This window comes from Theropithecus gelada, chromosome 11 (genome assembly GCF_003255815.1).
Source record: "Theropithecus gelada isolate Dixy chromosome 11, Tgel_1.0, whole genome shotgun sequence".
Classification (NCBI taxonomy): Eukaryota; Metazoa; Chordata; class Mammalia; order Primates; family Cercopithecidae; genus Theropithecus; species Theropithecus gelada.
Window position 1 is genome coordinate 27697288 of NC_037679.1, and position 24624 is coordinate 27721911.

A 24624-nucleotide genomic window follows, 5' to 3' on the forward strand; every position below is an offset into this window, starting at 1 on the left:
AAAAAAAAAAAAAAAAAAAAAAAAAGTGCATCTCTTTCTTTAGGTTTGGTTCTTAATCTAACATTGTTGATGTGTTTTGTTTTGTCCTGGACCCTAATACGGTTATTTTTTTTCAGATAGTGTTATGACCACTGTACAAGCATTAACTCATGTAATCCTTATGGTGGTCCATTAAATAGGTACAATAATTATTCCCGTTTTAGAGAAAAGGAAACTACTGCTCAAAGTGGTTAAGTAACTTACCTCAAACCACCTGGCTAGGAAGTGATGGTATCAGGATTTGAAACTAAGCAGTTTAGCTCCAGAGCCCTGCTCTTAACACTTTGGTAACTACTACTTTCTTGTAGTGTCTGTTAAAAATAGGTACTCATATTAAGTGACTCAAAATACTTTCTACTTAGGCCAAGTGCCTGTATTTTCCCAGAGTGGAACATGCCATTTAGTATGTATTATAACTTTCTCCACTACTTTGTAATGGTGTGCTTAAAATATAATTCAGGTATTTTAAAATCTGGCTCAATTTCTTAAGTAATTGTTTATAAAATAAGTAGTATATCTTTGAGATCTTAAAAGACCTTTACCAAAAGAAAAAAATAGATAAATTGGGCTACATCAAAATTTTTAACTTTTGTGCATGAAAGGATACAATCAGCAAAGTGAAAAGGCAATCCACAGAATGAGAGAAAATATTTGCACATCATATCTGATTAGGGGTTAATATACAAAATCTATGGAAAACTGCTACAACTCAACAACAAAAAAATCAACCCAATTTAAAAATGAGCAAAGAAATAGAATAGGCACAGTCTGGATGCAGTGGCTGATGCCTGTAATCCCAGTAATTTGGGAGGCTGAGGCGGGTGGATCACCTGAGGTTGGGAGTTCAAGACCAGCCTGACCAGCATGGAGAAACCCTGTCTCTACTAAAAATACGAAATTAGCCAGGCATGGTGGCGAATGCCTGTAATCCCAGCTACTCGAGAGGCTGAGGCGGGAGACTCGCTTGAGCCCAGGAGGTGGAGGTTGTGGTGAGCCAAGATCACGCCATTGCACTCCAGCCTGGGCAACAAGAGCAAAACTTCGTCTCAAAAAATACATAAAGAAGGAAAGAAATAGAGTAGACACTTTTCTAAAGAAGATATACAAATGACCAATAAGCACATGAAAATATACTCAAATGTCACTAATCGTTAGGAAAATCCAAATCAGAACTACAGTGAGATATGAGATACTGCCTTACACCCATTAGTATGGCTACTAGAAAACAAACAACACAACAACAAAAACCCAGAAAATAACAAGTATTGACAACAATGTGGAGAAATTCAAATCCTTGTGCACTATTGGTTGGAATGTAAAATAGTGCAGCTGCTATGGAAAACAGTATGGCAGTTCCTCAAAAAATTAAAAATACGATTACCATATGATCCAACAAACCTGCCTCTGGGTATATATCCAAAAGACATATATATATCTGCTTTGAAAGCAGAGTCTCAGAGATAATTGTATATGCATGTTCATAGCATGATTCATAGTAGCCAGAAGGTGGAAGCAAGCCAAGTACCTGTTGATAGATGAATGGGGGGAACAAAATGTGATCTATACATGCAATGGAATATTATTCAGCCAAAAACAAAGGACATTCTGACACATGCTACAGCATGTATGAACCTTGAGAACATTATGCTAAGTGAAATAAGCCAATCACAAAAGGGCAATACTCTGTGGTTCCACTTACATGAGATATTTAGAAGAGTCAAAACGTGTAGAGACAAAGTAGACGGATGATTGTCAGGGGCTGCGGTAAGTGGGGAGTGGGAAGTTAATGTTTATTAAGTACAGAGTTTCAGTTTTACAAGATGAAAATAGTTCTGTGGATACATAGTGGTGGTGGTAGCACAACAATGTGAATGTACTTACTGACGCTGAACTATACACTTAAAAATGATTAAGCCAGGGTTAGTGGTTCATGCCTTTAGTCCTACCACTTTGGGATGCTGAGACAGGAGGTAGCAAGACTCTCTCTATAGACTAATAAACAATTAGCTGGGCATGGTGGCTGGGATATACCTATAGACCCAGCTACTGGGGAGGCTGAGGTGGGAGGACCGCTTGAACCTCGGAGTTTGAGGCTATAGTGAGCCATGATTGCGCCACTGTACTCCAGCCTAGGTGACAGAGCAAGAGCCCCCCTCTCTTAAAAAAAAAAAAGAAGAAAAATGATTAAGATAAATTTTATATTATATGTATCTTGCCAATTAAAAAAAATTTTAAGGCCAGGTGTGGTAATCCCAGCACTTCGGGAGGCCAAGGTGGGCTGATAACGAGGTCAGGAAATTGAGACCATCCTGGCTAACACAGTGAAACCTCATCTCTACTAAAAATACAAAAAATTGGCCAGGCGTGGTGGCGTGCGCCTATAGTCCCAGCTACTCGGGAGGCTGAGGCAGGAGAATTGCTTGAACCTGGGAGGTGGAGGTTGCAGTGAGCTGAGATCATGCCACTGCATTCTAGCCTGGGTGATAGAATGAGACTGTCTCAAAAAAAAAAATTTTTTTTTTTTAATATAGCAGTGAATTTATAAAAGACTTGTAGCTATTTCGATTTTCAAACAGGCTGGGTGCGGTGGCTCATACCTGTAATGCCAGCACTTTGGGAGGCTGAGGTGGGCAGATCACCTGAGATCAGGAGTTTGAGACCAGCCTGGCCGATATGATGAAACCCCATCTCTACTAAAAATACAAAAATTAGCCGGGCATGATGGTGCATGCCTGTAATCCCAGCTAATTGGGAGGCTGAGGCAGGAGGATCACTTGAACCTGGGAGGTGGAGGTTGCAGTGAGCTGAGACCATGCCATTGCACTCCACCCTGGACAACAAGAGTGAAACTCCATCTCAAAAAATAAATAAATAAACATAAATAAATTTTAAAACAAACAATTACCTAGAAGTATGTCACTTAACTTTTCTTTATTTCTTTTTTTTTTTTGATGTATTCTAGCATCCATGAGTATGTTTTCTGATTTCCTGCAGTCTTTTCTGAAGCACTCTTCGAGTACAGTTTTTGATCTTGTGGAAGAGTATGAAAACATCTGTGGTAGTCAGGTAAGCTAAATTTCAGTCCATCATTAGTCAAACTTCAGTATTTTTAGTTTTTATAAACAGCATGAATCTCCTAATTTTCATAGTGTTTAAGGGAGATGTCTTAGGGGAACAGTGGCAGGAATGGAGGGAAAGTCAACTAGAGCATCTCTACATTTTACATATTGAGGGCCCATATAAGATTTCTTTGGGAGAAAAAGGGATTCTGCTGCTTTACAAAAGGAGAATCCAGCCTGATGCAATGGCTCACACCTGTAATCCCAATGCTTTGGGAGGCCAAAGCAGAAGGATCACTTGAGCCCAGCAGTTCAAGACCAAGCTGGGCAACATGGGAAGGCCTTGTCTCTACAAGAAATACATTTGCCAAGCATGGCGCTATGTACCTGTGATTCTATCTACTTGGAAGGCTCAGTTGGGAGGATTGCCTGAGCCCGAGTTTGAGGGTACAGTGAGCTGTGATCACACCACTGCACTCCAGCCAGGGTGACAGAGTAGACCCTGTCTCAAGGAAAATCTAAAATATACAAGGAATATGTAGAACTCAACAATAAGAAGGGGGGTGGGGGGAGGGAGAGCATCAGGAAGAATAGCTAATGCAAGCTGGTTTTAATACCTAGTTGATGAGTTACAGCAAACCACCATGGCACACGTTTACCTATATAACAAACCTTCACTTCCTGCACATTTATCCTGGAACTTAAACAAAATAAAACTCAACAATAAGAAAATGAACAATCTAGTTAAAAAATGAACAAAAGATGGGAACAGGTACCTCACCAAAGAAGATATACAGATGGCAAATAAGCATATGAAAAATGCATCCACCAGGCGCAGTGACTCATGCCTGTAATCCTAGCACTTTGGGAGGCTGAGATGGGCAGATCACTGCAGGTCAGGAGTTTTGAGACCAGCCTGGCCAACATGGTGAAACCCTGTCTCTACTAAAATACAAAATTAGCCAGATGTGGTGGTGGGCACCTGTAATCCCAGCTATTTGGGAGCCTGAGGCAGGAGAATCACTTGAACTTGGGAGGTGGAAGTTGCAGTGAGCCAAGATTGAGCCACTGCACTCCAGCCTGGGCAACAAAGTGAGACTCCATCTCAAAAAAAAAAAAAAAAGAAAAGATGCTTTACATCATATGTCATTAGAGAATTGCAAATTAAAATAGAGATACTACAATATACCTGTTAGAATGATGAAGATCCAGGCCAGTGCTGTGGCTTCCGCCAGTAATCCCAACACTTTGGGAGGCCAAGGCAGGAGGATCACTTGAGGCCAGGAGTTCAAGACCAGCCTGGGCAGCATAGCAAAACCCCATCTCTGCAAAAACAAACAAAAGAAGAAATAGAATGATGAAGATCCAAAGGACACCACCAAATGCTGGAGAGGATGTGGAGCAACAGGAACTATCATTCATTGCTGGTGGAAATGCAAACAGCTATAGCTACTTTGGAAGGCAGTCTGCAGTTTCATACAAAACTAAACATACTATTGTCATATGATCCAGCAAACTCCTTGATATTTACCCAGGTGAGTTGAAAACTGTGTACACAAAAACCTACACAGACGTTTATTACAGTTTTATTCATAACAACGTGAAAGCAACCAAGATATCCTTCAGTAGGTGAATGAATAAACTGGTACATCTGAGCAGTGAAACATTATTCAATGCTGAAAAGAAACTGGCTATCAAGCCATGAAAAAGCATGGAGGAACCTTAAATGCATATTGTTAAGTGAAAGAAGCCAATTTGAAAAGGCTACGTATTATATGATTACAACTATATGACATTCTGGAAAAGGCAAAACTTGGAAACAGTGATAAGATCATCGGTTGCCAGGAGTTAGTGGGGAGGGAGCAAGGAATAGGTAGAACACAAGATTTTTAAGGCATTGAAACTACTCTGTGCTATAATGGGAGACACATGTCAGTATACATTTGTCGTAATTCATGGAATGTACACCACCAAGAATGAATCCTAATGTAAACTATGGACTTCGGGGGATAATGATGTATCAATATAGGTTCCTCAGTTGTAACAGATGTACCATTCTATTGTTAGATATTGATGGTGAGGGAGGCTGTGATTGTGTGGAGGAAGAGATATTTGGGTACTCTGCTTTCTGCCCCATTTTGCTGTGCCTCTAAAACTAGGCCAGGTGCAGTGGCTCACACCTGTAATCTCAGCACTTTGGGAGGCCGAGTTAGGTGGATTACCTGAGGTCAGGAGTTCATCACCAGTCTGGCCAACATGGTGAAACCCCATCTGTACTAAAAATACACAAAAATTAGTCAAGTGTGGTGGTGGGCACCTGTAATCCCAGTTACTCGGGAAGCTGAGGTGGGAGAATCGCTTGAACCTGGGAGGCGGAGGTTGCAGTGAGCTGAGATTCTGCCACTGCACTCCAGCCTAGGCAACAGAGTGAGACTCCTCCGTCTCAAAATAAAATAAAATAAAATAAAACTACACTAAAGAAGTCTGTTTTTAAAAAGAGGAAAGACTTCAAGAAAATACTGCATTCAGTAATAATTGAAATAATAGTAATAGACAACTTTTTATCATTTCATGTTTTCATAATTGACCTCTGAATTGTTCTGTTATAAATGCAGTAGCTTCACTAAATAACAAAAGCAATAATGATCACTTAGTGAATCACTGGAGTCAGGATTCCAACTGAGAATGTAATGAATGAAGTGCAGATAACACTTTTATGAAGCACTAGTCTTAAAGACAGTAGTAACATTACTTTGTGAATACTTATTAAGGGGTGGGAAAACCCATTGTGGTGTTCTGAATGAGAGTAATCTTGTTCCTTAATTCCCTTGATAAGATAATGAGGTACTGTTAATAACCTTTGAGAACAGTTTTCTTTACCCTGGTTCGGTTTTCTTTACCCTGGGTCGTTAAACCTCCTGGTGAACAATTGTGTGTGTGTTTCTAGGGGTACCATTCATTTCACATGTGCCTCAGTCCTGAAAAGGTGTTTTTGTTTTTGTTTTTCTCCCCAGACAGAGTCTCGCTCTGTTGCCCTGGCTGGAGTACAGGGGCAGGATCTCTGCTCACTACAACCTTTGCCTCCTGGGTTCAAGTGATTCTCCTGCCTTAGCCTCCTGAGTAACTGGGATTACAGGCACGCACCACTACGCCTGGCTAATTTTTTATATTTTTGGTAGAGACGGGGTTTCACCATGTTGGCCAGGCTGGTCTCGAACTCCTGACCTCAAGCAATCCACCTGCCTCGGCCTCCCAAAGTGCTAGGATTACAAGTGTGAGTCACTGTGCCCAGCCTCTGAAAAGGTTTAAGACCACTATTTTGGAATGAGGAAGGACTTTGGTGAAGTTTTGTTTAGAAATGATAATGTTTTTGGTGCCTATCTTAGGAAAATATCTTTCTTGATTAGTTACCTGATACAAATTTTTCAAACATAATTTAAAAATAACTTTTAAAATTTCAATTGCTAAAATGTTGGCTTATGTTATGATTTTTTCAGGTATAGGTTTGATTTAAGTTATCCTCTGGGTAGATATACAGGGAGAAAAAAATATCCCATCACTGCCACTGTTGGATCTGAAATCAAGAGTATGTTAGACATGTATATACTCAGATAAACACACCTTGTTCCAAATTAGATCCATTTCTAGTGGCAACATCACATTACATTTAATTTAAAAAGACAAAATAGAGAAGGCAATTTTATAATATACACTTATTAAATACAATTATTTTAGCACTTTGTTCAAATACAAACTTATCTGTGACTCAAAATTGTAGAAAATTAACCTCTTTATGTCTGTGTTTTTTATTCAGGTGAATATACTGAGTAAAATAGTGAGTCGAGCAACACCTGGACTTCAAAAATTTTCAAAAACAGCCAGTATGCTCTGGCTTCTTCAGCAGGAGATGGTCACATGGAGGCTGCTGGCTTCTTTGTATAGGTAATGGCGTCTAGAATTCTTAAGTGAAATAAACATAAGGTAATAAACCAAAAGGCAGATTAATTTAAAAGTTAGGGTAGGTTGTACTTGGAAATAGGTTTTACTATTTTTGATGCTTATCATTTCTAATACCTTAGTTGTCAAGAGTGAGTTATGAGGGAAGAGGAAGATATCAGATCATAAAGCTGGTAGTTACCAAAATTGGATGTGTGTAAAGACTGAAGGAAAGTACTAAAAATAGTGCAATACTTAGGCTAAATTAAGAAAAGAGCTGAAAGTTAGACTTCATGTAATATGGAAGTTTGAAAGAAGTTAACCAAATTTTCCAGAAGACAAAGATTATACCATGTACATATCCTTGAATCTAGAAATTTTATGCCTAGAAATTTAACCTAAGGAAATAATGAGAAATATATACAACCACATATGAATAAAACTTTTAAATCTCAAAAAATTAAAAACTACTACTAAGGAATTGGTTAAATGAATTACAGCAGCCCTGTTACAACCAGAATAACTTGCAGCCATTTTAAATTACCACTTGTGGGCTGGGCGCAGTGGCTCAGGCCTGTAATCCCAGCACTTTGGGAGGCCAAGGCGGGTGGATCACTTGAGGTCAGGAGTTCAAAACCAGCCTGGCCAACATAGTAGAACCCTGTCTCTACTAAAAATACAAAAATTAGCCAGGCATGGTGGTGGGCACCTATAATCCCAGCTACTTGGGAGGCTGAGGCAGGAGAATCACTTGAACCTCGGAGGCAGAGGTTGCAAGCCGAGATTGTGCTACTGCACTCCAGCCTGGGTGACACAGTGAGATTCCATCTCAAAAAAAAAAATAATAATTTAAATAAATAAATTACCATTTTTGTATATTCATTGACATGGAAAGATATTCATGACATATTGTTATATGAAAACGGAATTTCATATTAATATATAAATGATGTCCCCTCTGCCATTTTTTGTTTTTGTTTTTGAAAAAGAGTCTCGCTCTGTCGCTCAGATTGGAGTGCAGTGGCACAACGTTGGCTCACTGCAGCCTCCGCCTCTGAGGTTCAAGTGATTCAGCTGCCTCAGCCTCCTGAGTAGCTGGCATTACAGATGCTGGCCACCATGCCTAGTTTTTGTATTTTTATTTTATTTTTATTTTTGAGATGGAGTCTCGCTCAGTTGCCCAGACTGGAGTGCGGTGGTGTGATCTCGGCTCACTGCAACCTCTGCCTCCCAGGTTTAAGTGATTCTCCTGTCTTGGCCTCCCGAGTAGCTGGGATTAGATGCGCATGCCAACACGCCCAGCTAATTTTTGTATTTTTAGTAGAGACAGGGTTTTGCCATGTTGGCCAGGCTGGTCTCAAACTCCTGACCTCAAGTGGTCCACCCACCTCAGCCTCCCAAAGTGCTAGAATTACAGGTGTGAGCCACCATACCTGGCCTAATTTTTATATTTTTAGTAGAGACAGTATTTCACTATGTTGGCCAGGCTGGTCTCGAACACCTGACCTCAGGTGATCCATCTGCCTCGGCCTCCCAAAGTGCTGAGATTACAAGCATGACCCACTGTGCCCTGCCTAATTTTTGTATTTTTAGTAGAGATGGGGTTTCACTCTGTTGTAGGCCAGGATGGTCTCAAACTCCTGACCTCAAATGATCTGCCTGTCTCAGCCTCCCAAAGTGCTGGGATTACAGATATGAGCCACTGTGCCTGGCATGTTGTCCCATTTTTGTTTACAAAAATACAGGTATACATATTTGAAAAAATAAATAATAAAAATATTTTAAAAAGAAGTTAGCCAGAGTTTCCTTCTGTCAGATGCTCAGTGGTGAATTCATTATATTCATGTGAAATAAGGCTTTTTTATTTTGTGTTATTTTTCCCCAGAGACAGAATACAGTCTGCATTAGAAGAGGAAAGTGTACTTGCAGTTACTGTAAGTTTTATATTAATTTTTTCCTTTATAAATACATAAAAATTAAAATGCTACTAATAGGATTTTTTTTTTTTTGAGATGGAGTTTCACTCTTGTTGCCCAAGCCGGAGTGCAATGGCACGATCTCGGCTCACTGCAACCTCCACCTCCCGGGTTCGAGTGATTCTCCTGCCTCAGCTTCCTGAGTAGCTGGGATTACAGGCGTGCCCCATCACACCCAGCTAATTTTTTGTATTTTTAATAGAAAACGGGGTTTCATCATGTTGGCCAAGCTGGTCTCAAACTCCTGACCTCAGGTGATCCACCCACCTCGGCCTCCCAAAGTGGTGGGATTACAGGCATGAGCCACTGTGCCCAGCCAGGATTTATTTTCAACCTTCCATGCTGAGTTTCTTCATTTTAAAGATTTCACAAGTAAATAAAAGGTTCAATCTCATAAAATAATCAAATACTGATTTATATTAGAGAGTTAAAGGTAAAAGTCCCTTTTTATCCCACTGACTAGTGTAACAGTTTTGGTATATATCCTACCAGACATTTTTCTATGCATCTTTATGGATACATACATATATACAAACATACACGCACATATTTGTATACACACACGTATTTGCTTTTTAACATAATATTATTGATTTCATTTATACATTATACTGAGAGGTTTTTTTTTTTTTTTGAAATGGAGTTTCACTCTCACCCAGACTGGAGTGCAGTGGTGCGATCATGCCTCACTGTAACCTCTGCCTTCCGGGTTCAAGCAATTCTTGTGCCTCAGCTTCCCAAGTAGCTGGGACTACAGGCTTGTGCTACCATGCCTTGCTAATTTTTGTATTTTTAGTAGAGATGGGGTTTCACCATATTGACCAGGCTAGTCTCTATCTCCTGACCTTGTGATCTGCCCCCTCAGCCTCCCACAGTGCTGGGACTACAGGTGTGAGCCACTGTACCCGGCTTATACTGAGAGTTTTAAAATTAATATTTGTTAGATTTTTTTAAAATTCATCTAGGTTTTACCATATTTTTTCATACTATGTCAGAGTATAAATGTACTGAAATTTTTTGAGATATTCAGCTGCATATTTAGGTTGTTACTAGTATTCTTACTGTAGCCATTAATAATGCAGTAAATAGTTTGGTATAGAGGCACATGCCTGTGGTCCCAGCAACTTGTCAGGCTAAGCTCAGAGGATCACTTGAGCCCAGGAGTTCAAGGCTACAGTGAGCTATGATCACACCACTGCACTCTAGCCTGGGCAACAGAGTGAGATCCCATCTCTTAAAAAAAAAAAAAAAAAATGCAGTGAATGTTTTTCTTCATACATATGTATGTGTGTGAAAGTCTGGACAAGTAAACACCATCCTTTTGCCCTTAGGATTCAATGCTGTCTTCTACAGCCTCCAGGCCTGGGATCCTGAAAGGACCTTGGGTGGTAAAACTGGACTTGGCTGGATTGAGGGTTTGGGGAAGAAACATGCAAATAGCCTCAGATGATTTTTAAATGCAGCAAATAACGTTTCTGGATCAGACTTGTTTCCAAAATAACCAGCTATATCTGTTTTGAAAAAATATGTACACATTTATGCCTGTTAAACCACCAAGACCAGATGCCTTTTTGGGGTTTAACTTCTTTATATTTTCTGATTTTTAAAAGTAATTTTTTTTTTTTTTAAGAGATAGGATCTTGCTCTATTGCCCAGGCTGGAGTGCAGTGGCGTGATCTCAGCTCACTCCAACCTCTGCCTCCTGGGTTCAAGCAATTCTCATGCCTCAGCTTCCCTAGTAACTGGGATTACAGGCATGCATCACCACACCCAGCTAATTTTTGTACTTTTAGTAGAGACAGGGTTTTAACTATGTTGTCCAGGCGGTCTTGAACTCCTAGCTTCAAGTGATCCACCTGTCTTGGCCTACCAAAGTGCTGGGATTACAGACGTGAGCCACCATGCCTTGCCCAGAAGTAACTCATATTTGAAGCAAGTTATATAATTTAAAAAGATAATGTATATTTATAATAAATATTTTATGTGTATCTGTTAGACTGCTTTTTTTTTCTTTTGTTTCTTTTTCTTTTTTGGGGGGTGGCCAGCACGGCGGGTACATGGTCTCACTTTGTCTCCCAGGCCAGAGTGCAGTGGCATGATCATAGTTCACTGCAGCCTCGAACTCTCGTGCTCAAGTGGGCCTCCTGCCTCAGCCTCCCAAGTAGCTAGGACTACAGGTGTGTACCACCATGCCTGGCTAATTTCTTTTTTATATTTTATAGAGATGGGGGGTCTTACTCTGTTGACCAGGCTGGTCTCAAACTCCAAGGCTACTTTTTCACTTAAAATATTTTTTAATATCTTTCCAATCTTTTAATTTGTTTGTCCCACAAATACTTCATTCCAATAAAGTAACATGCACATCTAGGAAGACTGTCATATTTGGCTATTTATTGAGCTCACTTACTAGTTTTAATAGGTTTCCTCTGATTTTCCAGGCAATTCTGTTATCTACAGGTAGTGATGACTTTGACTATTTTTCCATACTTATTGCTAACTTAATTCTTTTCCTGGTTTTATTATGTTAGCTAGAATTTTCAAAGTAAAGTTGAATAATAATGAACTCTTACTCTTCATCTTCTGGATTTTAAAGGGAGTATCTCAATTTACAGTTAAGTATAGTCAGCCTTCCTTATATGTGGGTTCCACATCTATGAATTTAACCAACCACAGATCAAAAGTATTCTTTAAAAAAAAAATAAAGAATCACCAAGAAGCGGCTTCTCTGCTCCTTCTTGAATCTCCACCTGGCTCAGCCTGCCTGCCTTCACTCCTGCCCCCACCATGTCCATCAGGGTGACCCAGAAGTCCCACAAGCTGTCCACCTCTGGCCCCTGGGACTTCAGTAGCCGTACCTACATGAGTGGGCCCGGTGCCCACATCAGCTCCTCAGGCTTCTCCCAAGTGGGCAGCAGCAGCTTCCGGGGTGGCCTGGGTAGAGGCTTTGGCAGGGCCAGCGGTGTGGGAGGCATTACTGCCGTCATAGTCAACCAGAGCCTGTTGAGCCCCCTTAACCTGGAGGTGGACCCCAACATCCAAGCAGTGTGCACCCAGGTAAAGGAGCTGATCAAGACCCTCAACAACAAGTTTGCCTCCTTCATCAACAAGGTACAGTTCCTGGAGCAGCAGAACAAGATGCTGGAGACCAAGTGGGGGCCCCTGCAGCAGCAGCAGATGGCTTGGAGCAACATGGACAACATGTTCGAGAGCTACATCAACAACCTTCTGCTGGCAGCTGGACAAGCAGAAGCTGAAGCTGGAGGTGGAGCTTGATAACATGCAGGGGCTGGTGGAGGACTTCAAGAACAAGTATGAGGATGAGATCAAAAAGTGTACAGAGATGGAGAATGAATTTTTCCTCATCAAGAAGGATGTGGATGAAGCTTACAAGAACAAGGTAGAGCTGTAGTCTCTCCTGGAAGGGCTAACTGAAGAGATCAACTTCGTCAGGCAACTGTATGAAGAGGAGATCAGGGAGCTGCAGTCCCAGATCTCAGACACATCTGTGGTGCTATCCATTGAGTGGTGTCCTAGTCCTCTGACGTCCTGACCAAGTGAACAGCTGTGACAGCCTCTCCTAGCCTAACCCTTCTGCAGCTGCCCCAGAGAGGCTGCTGTGCAGAGGAGCACAGGGAACAGGAGACCCACCTGAGGCTCAGCCCTAGCCCTCTGCCCACCCGTGGGGGGAGTTTACTGCCTGGGGTTACCCCCCTTGCCCATGCCTACAGCTATAAAACAATTCAATTTTTTTTTTTCAAAATAAAACCTCAGCTAGCTCTCCAACTGTCAAAAAAAAAAAGTCCAGGTATGGAGGCTCATGCCAGTAATCCCAACACTTTGGGAGGCCAATGTAGAAGGCTCACTTTAGCCTAGAGTTCAAGAGGAGCCTGGGCAAGATAGCAAGACCCTGTCTCTGCAAAAAGTGATGAACTTAGCTGGGCATGGTGGTGCACACCTAGTCCCAGCTACACTTGAGGCTGATATGGGAGGATCGCTTGTGCCTAGGAGGTCAAAAAATGTAGTGAGCTGTAATTGTGCTACTGCACTCCAGCCTGGGTGACAGAGCGTGACCCTGTCTCAAAAAAAAGATCATTGGGTTTGTACTGAATATGTGCAGATGTTTTTAATCTTTATTCCATAAGTGATACAACAACTATTTACATATGTAGCATTTACATTATATTAGATATTAGATATACATAATCTAGAGATGATTTTGTTGTTGTTTTTGTTCATTATTTTTTTATCACAGCCAGGTCCAATAGAGATGATGTAAAATATACTACAGCATTTTGGCTAGATGAGGTGGCTCATGCCTGCAATCCCAGCACTTTTGGAGGCCGAGGCAGGTAGATTGCTTGAGGCCAGTAGTTTGAGATCAGCCTGGCTAACATGGTAAAACCCATCTCTACTAAAAATACAAAAATTACCCAGATGTGGTGGCAGGCACCTGTAATCCCATCTTCTTGGGAGGCTGAGATATGAGAATCACGTGAGCCCAGGAGGCAGAGGTTGCAATGAGTTGAGATCAGGCCCATTGCACTCCAGCCTGGGTGACAGAGTAAGACTCTGTCTCAAAAAATAAATAATTAAATAAAATATACTACAACATTTTATATAAGGGACTTGAACATCCACAGATTTTGGTATCCACGAGGGGTCCTGGAACCAATCCCCCATGGATACCAAGGGATGACTATATGTTTACTAGAGGTTTCAGTTAGTCTAATTCTAACTTATGAAGATATATATATTTTTTCACATCAAAATGACAAGGTAAAATTTACGAGGATATTTTTATGAAATATTCTGGTACCTGTTAAGAAGTCCATGTAGCTTTTCTCCTTTAACCCATGGATAAAATGGATTAATTAATTTGACCCATTCTTGAACTGCTCACAATATATTATCCTTTTAATATACTGCTTAGTATTACTTGCTAATATTTGCATTAAATTGTCTTTTAAAGTTGGTTATAAGAGCCTTGAATTGCTCTTAGCTTTTATTACTTATCAACTTCTGTATAGACTATAAAGAATGTTAAAGTTTTTAAATGTTTAGTTTCTAGCATGTGACATGGCTGTATTCAGCCCTTTATTACAGGTTTTTTTTGTTTTTTGTTTTTTGTTTTTGAGAGGGAGTCTCGCTCTGTCACCCAGGCTAGAGTGCAATGGCGTGATCTCAGCTCACTGCAACCTCTGCCTCCTAGGTTCAAGTGATTCTCGTGCCTTAGCCTCCGAGTAGCTGGGATTACAGGCTTGCATCACCATGCCCAGCTAATTTTTGTATTTTCAGTAGAGATGGGGATTCACCATTTTGGCCAAACTGGTCTCGAACTCCTGACCTCAAGTGATCCGCCCACCTCAGCCTCCCAAAGTGCTGGGATTACAGGTGTGAACCACCACGCCTGGCCTATTAAAGTTTTTTGTTTGTTTTATTTTGTGTTTATTTTTCCCCAAAACACCATCTCTGGGAAAATGAAATTTTAAATTTCAAGTGTAAAGAATCAAAATACCAGGTAAGAGCAGCTACAATTGATGTAGCAGTTTGGAATTTATACAATAGATGCTTTTCAATGATGAATATACAGATTTACTATGTGGTAAAATGTTTATGTATAGATGATTAACTGTACTTGTTTCTTACTGGCTTTTTATCTTTCTGTTAAAATAATATTTCTTACAGCATCTTCTTTTTGTTCTGTTTATCCTTTAAATATTTTTCATAATAGCCTCTTAATGCCAGTGAAAAAACAGTTGTGGAAGCGTTATTTCAGAGGGATTCACTTGTTCGACAAAGTCAGGTATGACTAGAATTTTAAAATTTTTTTTATGAAACTTGGAGAAAAGGTTAAGTACTGAAGTTTTTTTTAACTTAAAACTTTTCTGAATTTTTTTTCTACTTGATCTTTTTATTTGCAATTAAAAGGAATTAGAAACCTTATTCTTTGATTTTTAAGTAATAGCCCTAGTATTTTCAGGAATAGTCTGTTAAAAATGATTATTCCTGTAGAAAATTTTATTCTTTTGCCATAATATTTATTTATCTTAAAAAAGTAAAAATAGTGTTTGGAAAAATTGTTACTTGGTATTTTTAAAATCAGAAACTTCACGCCTGTAATCCCAGCACTTCGGGAGGCCGAGGTGGGCAGATCACGAGGTCAGGAGATCGAGACCATCCTGGCTAACGTAGTGAAACCCCGTCTCTGCTAAAAATACAAAAAAATTAGTCGGGTGGGGTGGCGGGTGCCTGTAGTCCCAGCTACTCAGGAGGCTGAGGCAGGAGAATGGCGTGAACCCAGAAGGCAGAGCTTGTAGTGAGCCTATATCATGCCACTGCACTCCAGCCTGGGCAACAGAGCAAGACTCTGTCTCAAAAAAAAAAAAAAAAAAAAATCTGAAACTGTTTGAATTAAGGGTAGTAGTGCCACTACAAATAAAACACGAATAGATTTGGTAGTTAACACTATTTTTTTCTTTCTTTCTTAGCTGGTGGTAGATTGGTTAGAGAGTATTGCTAAAGATGAAATTGGAGAATTTTCTGATAATATTGAGTTTTATGCAAAATCAGTATATTGGTAAGTTACCAAACTTTTATTCTTGAGGTCACTCAATGTTGATGTTGTTCATTCATCTTTCAATAAGTATTATTCAGTTTTTACTTTGTTCAGTGTGAGCAAAACAAATAAAGTCTTCACCTTTATGGAATTTATAATTGTTTAAGAGAGTTAGATAGCTAATTTGCAAATATACAGTTGGCTCTCTGTATTTGTGGGTTTCACATCCATGGATTGAACAAACCGCAGATCAGAAATAATTGGAATAAAACAAGCCGGCCGTGGTGCCTCATGCCTGTAATCCCAGCACTTTGGGAGGCCGAGGTGGGTGGATTACGAGGTTAGGAGTTCGAGACCAGCCTGACCAATATGGTAAAACCCTGTCTCTGCTAAAAATACAAAAATGAGCCGGGTCTGGTGACACACACCTGTAATCCCAGCCACTTGGGAGGCCGAGGGAGGAGAGTCACTTGAATCCAGGAGGCGGAGGTTGCAGTGAGCCGAGATTGCGCCATTGCACTCCAGCCTGGGCAACAGAGTGAGACTCCGTCTTAAAAAAAAAAAAAAAAAAAAAAAAGGAAGCAATTGGAATAAAACAATAAAAATAAGATAAAGTAATACAAATTTTAAAATATAGTATAACATTTATTTGCATAACATTTACATTGTATTAGGTATTCTAAGTAATCGAGATGATATAAAGTATATGGGAGGACATGTGTAGGTTATATACAAATAATACAACATTTTATATAAAGGATCTGAGCATCCTTGGATTTTGGTATTCAAGTAGGGTCTCAGAACCAATCCCATATGGATACCAAGAGACGAATGTATATTCTGTTGGGTATTCTGAGCTTTGGGGAAGAAAATGAATTAGAGGCCAGGTGCTGTGGCTCATGCCTGTAATCCCAGCACTTTGGGAGGCTGAGGCAGGTGGATCACGAGGTCAGGAGATCAGGACCATCCTGGCTAACACGGTGAAACCCTGTCTCTACTAAAAATACAAAAAATTAGCCGGGGCGTGGTGGCGGGCGCCTGTAGTCCCAGCTACTTGGGAGGCTGAGGCAGGAGAATGGCATGAACCCGGGAGGTGGAGCTTGCAGTGAGCTGAGATCGCACCACTGCACTCCAGCCAAAAAAAAAAAAAAAGAATTAGAGTTAATGGATAGATAGGACAGGGAGTCCTACTTTAAATTGAAGAGGTGGCCAGAGAAGGCTTTTCTAAGTTAGTAAGAAACTTTTAAGAAATAAAGGCGGCAAGCCATGCAAAAATCTGGGGGATAACTATTCTGAGCAGGAAAACAAACTGTAATGACCCAGAGAACATAAAGTGTTGGCAAAAAGAAGCCGGTGGGAACACAGCAAGGAAAAGAATGGTAGAAAACAAAATTGGAGGAAGCCAGATATAGGGCTTTTACAGGCAGGCCAATGTGACTATTCTGGACTTTATTCTAAATGTGATGGGAAACCTTGAGAATAGAAGAATGACATGGTCCAATTTATGTTTTCAAACAATCGCCTGCCTGCTTTTTTCTTAGTAAGATTATTGAACATATCAGAAGATGATCTTCTGTCAAGAAGATCACTTCTGTCCTGTTTTTAGCTACTTGTGTGGGTTTGTTTTGTTTTGTCCTGCTTTTGCTTACACTCTTCAGTACTTCTAAATTATTATAGAATCTTGAAGCCAGAAAGCTCCCCTAAGTTAAAGGGACAGTTTATTGTAAGATTTGCAAAAGATTTTTAAAAGGTCAGATTGCGGCTGGGCACGATGGCTCATGCCTGTAATCCTAGCACTTTGGGAGGCCGAGGCAGGTGGATCACCTGAGATCAGGAGTTCAAGAGCAGTCTGGCCAACATGTTAAACCATGTCTCTACTAAAAATACAAAAATTAGCTAGGCATGGTGGCAGGCACCTGTAAGCCCAGCTACTCAGGAGGCTGAGGTAGGAGAATCGTTTGAACCCGGTGGGTGGAGGTTGCAGTGAGCCAAGATCGCGCCATTGCACTCCAGCCTGGGTAAAAAGAGCAAAACTCCATCTCAAAAAAAAAAGAGGTCAGATTGCCTTTGAATTCAGTAACGTGTGTGCAAAGTCTGTAAGTCAATTATATATTTTCTCTGCTTAACTAGGAAATTACTGCTACTAAGCGTTTGTTAAAAATTAAATCTTAAGTGGATATGATTTATTTCTGAAAGGAAGTTTTCATTTTCAGAAAATAAGTTTTTTGGGTTTTTTTTGTTGGTTTTTGTTTTTTTATTTAAAATGCCCTGTTGGGTTTTTATAATTTTTAATGAGTTAATCTCCTTTTTTTTTTGCTGATCAGTGGAACAGAACAGAGAACCCCAAAACAGATTCACACTGATATGGTCATTTGGTTTTCAACAAAGACGTCAAAGCAATCCAGCAGGAAATGGAATGCCTTTTTTACAAACTGCAGAAAAATATTATCTATGAGAGAAGATTAACCTTGATGGCTCCCTCACTCCATACCCAACAATTAATTCAAGATGTGTTGTAGTCCTAAATGTAGAAGCTAAAAACCATAAGGCTTTTAAAGAAAAACATAGGAAGATATCCTAGTAACTTGAGAATAGATGTTTCTTAGCTCATAGAAAGCAATAATCAGGGAAAAAAATTGGTTTGACTTTATCAAAATTAAAAATGTATCATTAAAAAAACACCATTGGCCAGGCGTGGTAGCTCACACCTGTAATCCTAGCACTTTGGGAGGCCGAGGCAGAAGAATTACTTGAGGCCAGGAGTTCAAGACCAGCCAGGGGAACATAGTGAGACCCCCATCTCTACAAAAAAATTAAAATGTTAGGTGGGCATAGTGGTGCCTGTCTGTAGTCCCAGCTACTCAGGAGACTGAAATGGGAGGATCACTCGATCCTGAGAGGTTGAGGCTGCAGTGAGCCGTGATTGTGCCACTGCACTTTAGCCTCGGCGACAGAGCAAGACCCTATCTCAAACAAAACAAAACAAAACAAAAAAACACCATTAAGAAAATAAATGGGAGCAAGCCATAGACTGGGATGTGTAGTTCATAAAGAACTATAACTCAATAGTAAAAAGATAATCCTAGTAAAAAGGGCAAAAATTTGAACTGATACCTCACAAAACCAGATAGATGAATGGCCAGTAAGGACATGAAAAAGCCCTCAACGTCATTAGTCATCTGAGCTAAAATGTACTTCTGTATTAAGGATTTTTGCATGTTTTTTCTGGGATTGTAGTCTTTCTTCCTTTGACTTAATTTGGTTTTTTAAAAATAGACCTATTAAAATTACCCCTTTAAAAAATTTGGTACTTATTATTTCTTTCAGGGAAAATACTCTGCATACCTTAAAACAACGGCAGCTGACTTCTTACGTTGGAAGTGTTCGTCCGCTTGTCACTGAATTGGTAAATGTTCTTTGAAATGAAAGTTGCCTTCAAAGTTAACTGATTTTTTTTTCAGACCGAGAATTTTTTCTCGTGGATCTTTGTTTTGGTTTTCTAAAGGTTTGCACACACTAACATTTTACTGTAAAACAACTAAGTTGCATTGGAATCTGATGGAATATATTGAAACATATCCGTGACCTTTGAATTGTAAATAATAAGTTGTGGAAAGTGTACTTAACTTGCCAGCATTAAAAACAAATTAATTTTGGTCTTAAGATTTGACTCTGCCTATGTAAGGTAGTTACTGACCTATGAAAGCTCTTTTATGTTGAAAGCAAGTGAAAAAAAAACTAAAGCCTTATTAGTTTGAGGTTAGAATGGTTATTCTAGGATATGAGTAGTAGGAATAACAGTGGATTTGAAAAGAACTGAAGCTGAATTATTCTAGAAACAAAGGAATGAAGCTTTATGACAGGTAGGGCATGTGAAATGTTTATAGTGAAAAGTGAGAGAAATAAGTAACAATTGAAAAAAACTTCTAGAATTCTGTTTAGTAACAAAATGGTTTTGATGAAAATTGGGAAAAAGAAAAAGAAAATTGTTTGGAAACTACTCTTAACAGCTTAAAATTGATTGTAGCTAAATTACATTGTAGCGGGCAACAGCTGAAAATCATTTAATCTTACCAGCTGGAAAGTGGTGATTTCCTTTTGCCAGAAAGAGACCATGTTCCAAAATTGAATTATATGTTTGCAAAATACTTTTGAAAGTAGCCAACTGATCTATTATGTATTCCATTTTCTGAATTGATATTCATATTACCATACACTAAGTAACATGTGGAGTAAGAATTACTTCCTTTCTTGAGTCACATTGAAATTGTTTTCAATTGGAAATCCATCATGTAGATCACGTGTGCTCTTTGCTGCTAAAGTGAGAACAACATATTATCCTAAATGCTTAGAGGCACATGAAAAAAAGGTAGGTAGAAATAACTGTTTTGGGGGATTTGCACTTATTAGAAATCTGTTTAAATTTTTTTTATTAGGCATTGGTGTGTTTTATATGGCATTAATCCCAAAATAGGTCTTAATGGGCCCTCTTCCCACACGTTCTCAAAAAGTACCAGGTAAACACTTCGTAGTCACAGAACAGAAGGTTTTTGCTTTGTGTTCATGTTCCATCTAGGTCTAATTCTGTTTAGACTTGACCATGTAGCTGCTATGACAGAGTGAAACTCAAGTCATCTTCTAGTGTAACCTGGGCTGGGATAGGCTAGTAGTAGTTCTGCCTTGCCTGACTGAGGCATGCCCTTTGTGGGCCAACTGAGTATGTTTTAAGTGGGGAAGCAGACAACTGTGTGGCTGTTTGGAACACTTGTAATCTTGTGACAATTTCATTCCCTTTGTTACTTAACTAAATTGAAACTGAATTTGTTTCAGCCAGGCGCAGTGGTTCAGACCTATAATCGCAGCACTTTGGGTGGCCGAGGTGGGCAGATCATGAGGTCAGGAGTTTGAGACCAACCTGGCCAACATGGTGAAACCCCGTCTATATAAAAAATACAAAAATTAGCTGGGCGTGGTGGCGTGCACCTATAATCCCAGCTACTCAGGAGGCTGAGGCAGGAGAATTGCTTGAACCTGGGTGGTGGAGGTTGTGGTGTGCTGAGATCATGCCACTGCACTCCAGCCTGGGTGACAGAATAAGACTCCATCTCAGAAAAGAAAAAAGAAAAAATGAATTTATTTGTATATAAACTCAGGATAGGTTTATCATCTCTTGATGATGTGTAAAATGTATGTAAGTATAAAGGATTTATGGTTCATGATGACTTTTTTTTTCTTACAGGATCCTGATGCTCCCATAAGACAGAAAATGCCACTTGATGATCTGGATAGAGAAGATGAAGTTAGATTACTCAAATATCTCTTCACTCTAATCCGTGCTGGAATGACAGAAGAGGTCAGTCATGTATACCCTTCTTGTTTAATTTCAAAAAGTCATAGACTCTGAGTTGGAAGAGATTTTTGTGGCTGCCTAGTATGCCTTCTTAATGTAGTAATTCCATTCGTGGTATTTCTAGATCTAACTTCCTGTTTGAACATTTCCGGTGATAAGGCACACGTAACTTGTGAAAGCAATGTAATCTAGTTTGTACAACTCTAATTAATAGAAAATTATAACAAGTCATACTTTTCTTCCCCATATTGCACTGCATACTCTTAAGTATATCCCCATTATGTATTTTTTTGTTCAGTTTGGGATTTTTGTTTTTGTTTTTGTTTTGTTTGAGACCGTGTATTGCCATGTTGCCCAGCCTCATCTCGAACTTCAGGCCTTAAGTGATCCTCCTGCCTTGACTTCAAAAAGTGTTGGGATTATAGGCATGAGACACTGCACCTGGCCCAATGTCCATTAATTTTTTTTCTTTTTTTTTCTTTCTTTCTTTTTTTTTTTTTTGAGATGGGATCTCACTGTCACCTAGACTGGAATGCAGTGACATAATCACGGCCCACTGCAGTCCTTACCTCCCAGGCTCAAGCCCTGCCTCAGCCTCCTGAGTAACTGGGACTACAGGTACATGCCACTGTGCCCAACTAACTTTTTTATTTTTTGTAGAGATGGAGTCTCACTATGTTCGTCCAGGCTGATCATGAACACCTGGGCTCAAGTGATCTTCCTGCATTGGCCTTCCAAAGTGCTGGGATTGCAGGCATGAGCCACTGCACCTGACCCAATCTTCATTATTTCTGATGCTGATTTTTCAGAGTTTAGAATAAACCTAACCCTAATTCTAGGTGATACTATTTAGGCACTTGAAGGCTACAGTGGCTCTCGAACTTCTTCCTTTTAACCTTACCTTTTAAAAATGTGTGTGATAGTTAATATCTTATATGTAGAATGATAAGTATCTAATTGGACAGTTTACCAGATGGCTCTTTAGGTGAGATAGTGTGATGTGTAGGAGTTTCAGGCTTCAGTATTATGTTGTACTTGGTTTACAGTACTTTTTGCAATGGTCTTTAGATAGATTCTATGTTAGTTCAAAGTGTTGTTTGTTCTCTTCTATGTTATCAACCATAAGCATATATTAATTTCTTATGTAATTTCTTACAGTAATAATTTCTTACAGTGATAAATCTTGGTTTATTAAGCATCATTCTTACTGTTTTTATTAAGAAAAGAAGTTGGCCAGGCTCAGTGACTCATGCCTGTAATTTCAGCATTTTTGGGAGACCAAGGCAGGAGGATCACTTGATGCCAGGAGTTTGAGACCAGCCTGGGCACCATAGCAAGACCCTGTCTCTATTATTAAAATATTTTAAATTTAAAAAGTTGATACCATGTATTTGTTTATTCAGAAAATATGTAAATTCCAGCCACTCTGCTAGACAGTGTGCAAGATACTAGAAATTGCTATAGTAAACGAGGGATTTATTTTATTTATTTATTTATTTTATTTTATTTTTTTGTAGAGCGGAGTCTTGCTCTGTCGCCCAGGCTGGAGTGCAGTGGCGCGATCTCGGCTCACTGCAACCTCCGCCTCCCGGGTTCAAGCAATTCTCCTGCCTCAGCCTCCCAAGTAACTTGGACTACAGGCACATGCCTCCACACCCGGCTAATTTTTTGCATTTTAGTAAAGACGGGTTTTCACCGTGTTGCCCAGGCTGGTCTCGAACTCCTGAGCTCAGGCAATCCGCCTACCTCAGCCTCCCAAAGTGCTAGGATTACAGGCGTGAGCCACTGCACCCGGCCATGGGATTTATTTTAAAAAACAAAAATACAGTCATATTATTGAAGGCTCAAAAAACAGAAATTCTCAAGGTCTCACTAGCTTTATAAAAACCACAGATAGTGAGCTTTTTGTTTTTAATTATAGAGCTTTTTCTTTTGTCTTCCTTTTTAAGATAGTTGCAGTCATGGTATACATTCAAGTTTTTTCCCTCTTTTTAATAGTAATTTGAGATAAAATTTACATACCATATAATTCACCCATTTCAAGTGACACCATTCATTTTGTGAATTGTATAATATATATTGAATTATATAACAAAATTTGCCATTTTAATCATTTAAGTGTATCATTGTATAATGAAGTATATAACAAAATTTGCCATTTTAATCATTTAAGTGTGCAGTTCAGTGGCATTCATTACATTAACAGTATTGGGAAACCATCACCACTGTCTGTTTCTAAAACTTTTTCGTCAACCCAAATACAAACTGTAACCATTATATGCAGTAACGCCTCATTCTCTTCTTCCATCAGCCCCTGTAACCTCTAATCTACTTACTATCTCTATGATGTATAGGTGGAATCATACAATGTGCTTTTGTGACTATCTTATTTCACTTAGCATAATGTTTTCAATATTATATATTGAGTTTTTATCCTGCCTTTATAAGATACCCTATCAAAGCATTTTTCCATGTTAATTCCTACATAGCTCTCTTAGATTTTAAAGGCTGCAAGTTTAGAATGATGTTAGGGGTATGATATTCTTTAACTGGTTGTATTAATCAGGCTTTCTGGGTTCAAGTGATAGAAAGCCAACCTAAGTTACTTTATGCTTACAAGAGGAGAATTCATTGGCTCATGGAAGTGGTAAGTATAGAAGGTATAGCTGGCTTTCAGCAGGATCCAGGGACTCCAAAGATATCACTAGGATACTGTCTGTTTCCAAGACCCATAGCTCTACCCTACTCTCTGTGCCTTCATTCCCAGGAAGCTACTCCCCATGTTGTATCAGAGATGGATATGAGACGCTCCAAGCTTACATCCTCCTGCCAGCTAGCAATCTCAGTAAAAGGAGTATATTTTCTTTCCCAGTATCTCCAGCAAGAGTCCTGATGGTGAATCTTGCTATAGCTCACATCCCTAACCTTAGAGTTCTGGAATGGGATCAGGCCTATCCAAAACATAGGAGCTAAGAATGGGGAAAAGGTGATTCCCTAAAGGGATGATGGAACAACAAACATGTATTTACCTTACTGGTATATAAACACATTTACTTACTGACTTACTGGTCAAGTTGAACATGCAGTATTATCAGTGGAGTAAATGAGCAGTAACAGCCTTGTCATTAGAGACTGTTTTTGTAGTAGTTTTTCATAAATCAGAGGTCATCAACCTCTTTAACCCCATTTGTTTCTAGCAGAATTAAATGCCAGTGGGTGCCGTGGGAACCTATTGTTAAGCCTAAAGTCAAATAGAAAAGGGATTTTTTAGAAATAAAAACAGGGCCAGGTATGGTGGCTCACACCTGTAATCCCAACACGTTGGGAGGTTAAGGTGGGGGGGATCCCTTCAGTCCAGAAGTTCGAGACCAGCCTGGGCAATATAATGAGACTCTGTCTCTGCAAAAAATTTTTAAAAAGAAAGAAAAATAGGCCGGGCGCGGTGGCTCACGCCTGTAATCCCAGCACTTTGGGAGGCCGAGGCGGGCGGATCACAAGGTCAGGAGTTCGAGACCACGGTGAAACCCCGTCTCTACTAAAAATACAAAAAAATTAGCCGGGCGCAGTGGCGGGCGCCTGTAGTCCCAGCTACTTGGGAGGCTGAGGCAGGAGAATGGCAGGAACCCGGGAGGCAGAGCTTGCAGTGAGCCGAGATCGCGCCACTGCACTCCAGCCAGGGGAACAGAGCGAGACTCTGTCTCAAAAAAA

The 24624-nt window shown here is 39.8% G+C and overlaps 1 protein-coding gene across 2 annotated transcripts in view; it reads left to right on the top strand.

Annotated features, from left to right (window-relative positions):
• Nucleotides 1-24624, top strand: part of NUP107 (nucleoporin 107) — a 57182-nt gene that overhangs the window by 7928 nt on the left and 24630 nt on the right. For both annotated transcript variants that reach the window (XM_025403004.1, XM_025403005.1), the window contains 7 exons: nt 3002-3105; nt 6913-7040; nt 8920-8968; nt 14742-14813; nt 15499-15587; nt 18894-18972; nt 20806-20919. In XM_025403004.1, coding sequence (XP_025258789.1) covers nt 3002-3105; nt 6913-7040; nt 8920-8968; nt 14742-14813; nt 15499-15587; nt 18894-18972; nt 20806-20919 — 635 coding nt within the window. The remainder of the gene's footprint in view (nt 1-3001; nt 3106-6912; nt 7041-8919; nt 8969-14741; nt 14814-15498; nt 15588-18893; nt 18973-20805; nt 20920-24624) is intronic.